This window comes from Otolemur garnettii, unplaced genomic scaffold (assembly GCF_000181295.1).
Source record: "Otolemur garnettii isolate 467f Iridium unplaced genomic scaffold, OtoGar3 scaffold00018, whole genome shotgun sequence".
Taxonomy (NCBI): Eukaryota; Metazoa; Chordata; class Mammalia; order Primates; family Galagidae; genus Otolemur; species Otolemur garnettii.
Genome location: NW_003852413.1, coordinates 22279065 through 22285321, shown reverse-complemented (window position 1 = coordinate 22285321; position 6257 = coordinate 22279065). Strand labels below are relative to the sequence as shown.

Here is a 6257-nt window from a genome sequence, read left to right as displayed (position 1 = left end):
GTAGCCCACAGAGAACGGCCAACTTGCTGGCCATGTGAACAGCCACCTCAAGTGTCAGGCAAGTCATCAACTAGCCATAGCCGTGCCGGCATCTAATTAGAAGCTCGAGAGACACTCTCACCCCCACAAACCAGAACTGTCCAATCATGCATCTCCTGAATCCTGACCCACAGGAACCTAGAAGATCAATATTTTTCACAGTCTGAAGCTGCTTTGTTTTGGGGTGATATTTTTACAGAAAAATAATTAATACAGCATGCCACGCTATGTCCTAGGATGGCAGGTTGTTGTAAGAAGTCCTATACGTTTTTCCTACTGCCATATGAACTTGCAAAAGGATTGCTTAAGGCCAAGCAGGTTTCTCTGTGGATCTTCATGTGTCAGAAGACATGTAGTCTAACAGGCGGCATTTCCTAGACTTACCTGACCTGGAATCTTTCTTTGCTCAGGGAGCACCCAAGGACCTGAGTTCCCCAGGCCATACCCTCGAAGGTCTCCCATCTAACATGACTTAGTAAAGCCTGGGAGACAGATAAGGTGACTCACTCAACAGCTTTTGGTTTCTACCCTAGCAATAATGGCAGTCATAATACTAAATAGGAATGAATAACACTTATTATGGACTAACTATGTGCCAGATTTTTACTCTACTGATGAACTACTGATCATAGTTACCGCCTCAAAAAAAAGAGAAATTGGAATTTGAACATCTTTGGTTAATTGTACACCTGGCCCTCCCAGCAACTGTATTCTGTTGCTTCCCTCTGGCCAACCAAGAACAAAGTTACCCCCCAAACTCAAACACTCTTTTATTTATTTAAACAGCGATAGGGTCTTGCTTGTTTGTTTATTTATTTACTTATTTAGAGATGGGGTCTTGGTTTATTTATTTAGAGATGTGGTCTCACTCTGTCACCCAGGCTAGAGTACAGTGGCATCATTATAGTTCACAGTAACCTCAAACTCCTTGGCTAAAGTGATCCTCTTGCCTCAGCCTCCCAAGTGGCTAGGACTACAGGTGCCTGCCACCATGCCTAGGTAACTTTTCCAGTTTTTGTAGAGGTGAGGTCCTATTATGTTGCTCAGGCTAGTCTTGAATTCTGGCCTCAAGCAATCCTCCTACCTCGGGCTTTCAAAGTTGTGGGATTATAGGCATGAGGCACCACAATGGGCCTCAAACATGTTTTAAAAACACATATGCCCTTAAATCAGGATGATAAAACAAACACGCAAAAATAGAAACCAACTCAAAACGCCACATTTCCCTATTTTCTGATGTCATGCTCTATCAATCTTATCGAAATGCCCCATTTTATGGACTTTAGCAATATTCCGATGTGACAGCAAGCAGCCCACAGGACCTAATCTAGTCTCTCAACATGGGCGACCTCTTCTTGCCCCCCAGCTGATTACCTGTCCCCGCCAATGGCCACGCCCTCGTAGACGCCATCTGTGGTCCGAGAGATGATATTGTTGAGCTCATTGGACATGCCTCCAGAACGGGAGACGTAGGCCACACTGCCTGGGCGGTACAGCTTAGAGGCCAGGATGTTGTCCAGCATCCCACCAGTGTTCCCAATCTTAAAGCACCCAGGCTTGATGCCTCCAACCTGCGGGGGCAGAAACAATAGTCGGGGGGGGAAAGAAACCTCCTGATTCATCACAGGGCTTAGAGGAATCACAAAGAAGGGGTGAAAGAACCTGCCCTTGGGGTTTCCTGCATAGAAAGAATCCCTCCTCTCTCTAAGATATTCCACAGAAAAAAAGAGAGCCTTATTTACAAATCATGGCTCTTTACTTACCCAGAGAAATATACTTAAAGTCAAGTCACTTTCCTTGCCCCAGAAAGGCTGCTACCGCATCCAGCAAAGATAATAGACCTAAGCTTCTCTGCTCAAAATCAATGCTTCCCTCTGAGATAAAAAGTCCCTCCCTCGCTTCGTTCAAAGACCCTAGCTTCAACTTCTTAATGTAATAGCTAAGAAAAAACAAACAACAAAAACATTCAGAGCTTATGAGTCTTAGATTAATTCCTTTTGGTTAAAAATAAGGCCTCCAGGGTGGCGCCTGTGACACAAAGGAGTAGGGCACCAGCTCCATATGCCAGACGTGATGGGTTCAAAAAAATAAGGCCTCCGGTCTGCTTACTCTTTGGATTATAGTTAAAGGGATCATCAAAGATAGTGCTATGGTTATATGAAGATAGACAAACTCTTTAAAAAACACAGAAACTAGGGGCGGCACCTATGGCTCAAAGGAGTAGGGCACCAGCCCCATATGCCAGAGGTGGTGGGTTCAAACCCAGCCCCCGGCCAAAAACTGCAAAAAGAAAAACCAGAAACTAAAACAACTTCTCATTAGCCCCTTGAAACTATGAAGATGATACTGACCGAGGAAAGAAACTGTTAAAAAATTAATTGGAAAGTGACAGACTGACTTTCAACAGATACTTCCTGAGTCTTTCATCCTTAGAGGGAGACAGAAGAGTCAGCAAGTGACATCCTAAGGGCCCTAAACTTCTTAAGATAGCCTTGAACTCTAAAGGCTTTTGCGGGGAGGGGATGCTCACAGTGGCTGGTCCAATGATGGTCACCCCCTTCTGGTCTGCCTTCTTGATCAGCTTCCTTGTAAGGGCCTCTGGGATGCCTTCAGCTATGATGGCAATGGTCCGGATCTGGAGGATGAGAACAGTTCCTTCCTGTCACTGTCTCAGGACAATGAAACAGCACTGTTCAAGGGCTTACCTCCCATGCACTTTTTAGGGTCCAAGAACAAAGTTATGTTAGCAATACGCATGTCCTTCTTCCCATAGACCCCTGCTCTTACCTTGATCACTCTGAAGCTCTCCCAGAGAGGCGTAAACTCCTGAAACTGATCTCCACTGGCTTAACAGCACAGTGATTCAGTGTACAAGCAGGAGTAAATGTTTCTGAAACCCTCCAAAAGTCACAGCACCTACATTCTCTCTCCCTCCCAAACTTGGATCCACCTGTTCACTACCTGTTTGTGCCTCTGTGGCTTTTCTCCACAGTACCTTCCAAGTCTTGACTACATCCCCACTCTACAGGACTAATGGGTGGGAGAAACAAGCTGCTTCCACAGTCAGCCCAGAGAGTGGGCTGTATCAGGGCCAGCAAACATCTAAAAAGGGTCAAGATACTATTTTAGACTTTGTGCATCATGAAATCTCCGGCAAGATTTTATTTTTTTTGAGAGTCTCACTCTGTTGCCCTGGGTGGAGTACCATGGCATCGTCACAGCTCACACTAACTTCTTGGGCTCAAGCAATCCTCTTGCTTCAGCCTCCTGAGTAGCTGGGACTATAGGCATCCACCATGATGCCCAGCTAACTTTTCTATTTTTAGTAGAGACCAGGTCTTGCTTTGTTCAGCTTGGTCTCGAACTCCTAAGCTCAAGTGATCTACCTACCTTGACCTCCTACAGTGGTAGGATTACAGACTTTTTTTTTTTTGAGACAGAGTCTCACAGCAACCTCAAACTCTTGGGCTTAAGTGATTCTCTTGCCTCAGCCTCTCGACAGACTTTTTTTTTTTTTTTTAAAGATAGAGTCTCACTCTGTTGCCCAAGACAGAGTTCAGTGGTTCAATTACAGCTCACTGCAGCCTTACACTCCTGGGCTGAAGGGATCCTCTTGCCTTAGCCACCTGAGCAATTGGGACTACAGGTGCACACCACCACACCCAGCACACTTTTCTTCTTCTTCTTCTTTTTTTTTTTTTTGTAGCGATAGGGTCTTGCTACATTGCCCAGGCTGTTATTTAATTCCTGGTCTCAAAGGATCCTCCTGCCTTGGCCTCCCACAGTGCTAGGATTACAGGTATAAAGCACTGTACCAGGCCTCTGTGGCAGGTTTTAAAGTGTGAAAGCAGCTACAGACAGTATGTAAATAAGAGCACGGCTGGGTTTTAATGAAACATGGAAACAGGTGGCTTACACCTATAATCCTAGCACTCACTGTGGGAGGCCGAGGCAGGTGGATCACTTGAGCTCAGGAGTTTGAGACCAGCCTGAGCAACAGCAAGACCCCGTCTCTACTAAAAGAAAAACTAGCCAGGCATTGTGGCAGGTACCTGAACTCCCAGCTACTCAAGAGGCTAAGGCAAGAGGATTGCTGCTTGAGCCCAGGAGTTTGAGGACACAGAGTGAGACTCTGTCTCAAAAAACAAATAAATAACACTAACATTCTGGAAGACCGAGGCAGGTAGATTGCCTGAGCTCACGGATTCAAACCAGCCTGAGCCAGAATAAGACCTTGTCTCTAAAAATAGCTGGGCGTTGTGGCAGGTCCCTATCATCCCAGCTACTCGGGAGGCTGAGGCAAGTGAGTTGCTTCAACCCAAGAATTTGTGGTTGCTATAAGCTGTGATGCCCTAGCACTCTACCCAGGGCGACAAAGTGAAACTCTGTCTCTTCATTTTTTTTTTGGTAGAGATAGAGTCTCACTTTATCGCCCTCGGTAGTGCTGTGGCAGCACAGCTCACAGCAACCTTCAACTCCTGGGCTTAGCAAATCTCTTGCCTCAGCCTTCCAAGTAGCTGGGACTACAAGCACCCGCCACAATGCCTGGTTATTTTTTTGTTGCAATTTGGCTGGGGCTGGGTTTGAACTTGCATCCCTTGGTATATGGAGCCTGCGACCTACCCACTAGGCCACAGGTACCAACTGAGACTTTATCTTGAAAAAAAAAAAACAAAAAAAACTAAAAATAAAGCTCATCTTGGTTAATAATCAAAAATATAAAAAATGAATGAAATGCCTATTAACTTGGCAAACATTTGGTGTTGCCAAGGGGACAGAGAATCAGACACAAACTACCAATGGGAGTTTGTATCAGCACAACTTTACTGGGGCTGGATCAGGGGTCCTCAAACTTTTTAAACAGGGGGCCAGTTCACTGTCCCTCAGACCGTTGGAGAGCTGGACTGCGGGCCCTGGGACGAGTTGGCTACTAAGCAGGACAGGCAGCGGCAGCAAAAACACCCGGCGGGCCGGATAAATGTCCTAGGTGGGCCGCATGTGGCCCACTGGCCGTAGTTTGAGGACACCTGGGCTGGATGATCAGAGCCTTTCACACCTGCACATTCAGTTCCACTTACAGAAATTTACACAAGGGGAATAATTAAGTACATATGCAAATATCTGTTCAAGAAGGTCATCATGAGACTTGAAAAAGCAAAAAATGATGTTGCTAGTACCTATCTATTGATGTGAAAAGAGTAACTGAAGAAAGCAGATTACACAATAGTTACATACAGTTTTATTCTATTTGTTCAAATCTAGGAATAAGTGTGGATAAGGATATACTGAAACAGCACCAGCCAGGTTTTTGGGGAACTGGACTCGAAGTCTTTATTTTCTTTCTTTTTTTTTTTTTTGTGAGACAGAGCCTCAAGCTGTCACCCTGGGTAGAGTGCCATGGCTTCACTGCTCACAGCAACCTCCCACTCCTGGGTTCAAGCGAGTCTCCTTCCTCCGCCTCCCAAGTACCTGGGACCACCGGCGCCTGCCACAACGCCCGGCTATTTTTTTTTGGTTGCAGCCATTATTGTTGTTTGGCGGTCCAGGCTGGATTCGAACCCGCCACCTTAGGTGTATGTGGCTGGCATCCTAGCCGCTTGAGCCACTGGAGCTGAGCCATGAAGTCTTTATTTTCTTCAAAAGAAGTATTTGTCAGCCGGCATGGTGGCTCACATCTGTAATCTTAGCACTCTGGGAGGCTGAGGTGGGTGGATGGCCTGAGCTCAGGAATTCGAGACCAGCCTGACATCGCTACTAAAGACGAAAAACTGAGACAAGACTATCTCAGTTGAGATACTCTCAGTTGAGCCCAAGAGTTTGAGGTTGCTGTGAGCTATGACACTATGGCACTCTACTAAGGATGACAAAGTGAGACTCTGTCTCAAAAAAATAAAATTAAACTAAATTAAAAATAAAACTTAACAAAAAATATTTATTCATATTCCAAAGTTTTGTATGCTAATACTTTTATAAAAAGTGCTTTAGGGTGTAGCACAGTGGCTCACGCCTGTAATCCCAGCACTTTGGGAATCTGAGGCAGATGGATGGTTTGCCTGAATTCAGGAGTTCAAAACCAGCCTGAGCAAGAATAAGACCCTGTCTCTAAAAAATAGCCAAGTGTTGTGGTAGGCACCTACAGTTCCAGCCACTTGGGAGGCTGAGGCAAGAAGATCACAAGAGTTTAAGGTTGTTGTGATCTATAATACCATAGCACTCTG

The 6257-nt window shown here is 45.5% G+C and overlaps 1 protein-coding gene across 1 annotated transcript in view; it reads right to left on the bottom strand.

Moving 5' to 3' along the window:
• The window catches only part of ACLY (ATP citrate lyase), a 52204-nt gene that overhangs the window by 18784 nt on the left and 27163 nt on the right, over positions 1–6257 (bottom strand). Inside the window, exons 17-18 of the mRNA XM_023511246.1 lie at positions 2570–2674; positions 1413–1610 (exon numbers count right to left, since the gene is read on the bottom strand). Of these exons, the coding sequence (XP_023367014.1) occupies positions 1413–1610; positions 2570–2674 (303 nt within the window). The remainder of the gene's footprint in view (positions 1–1412; positions 1611–2569; positions 2675–6257) is intronic.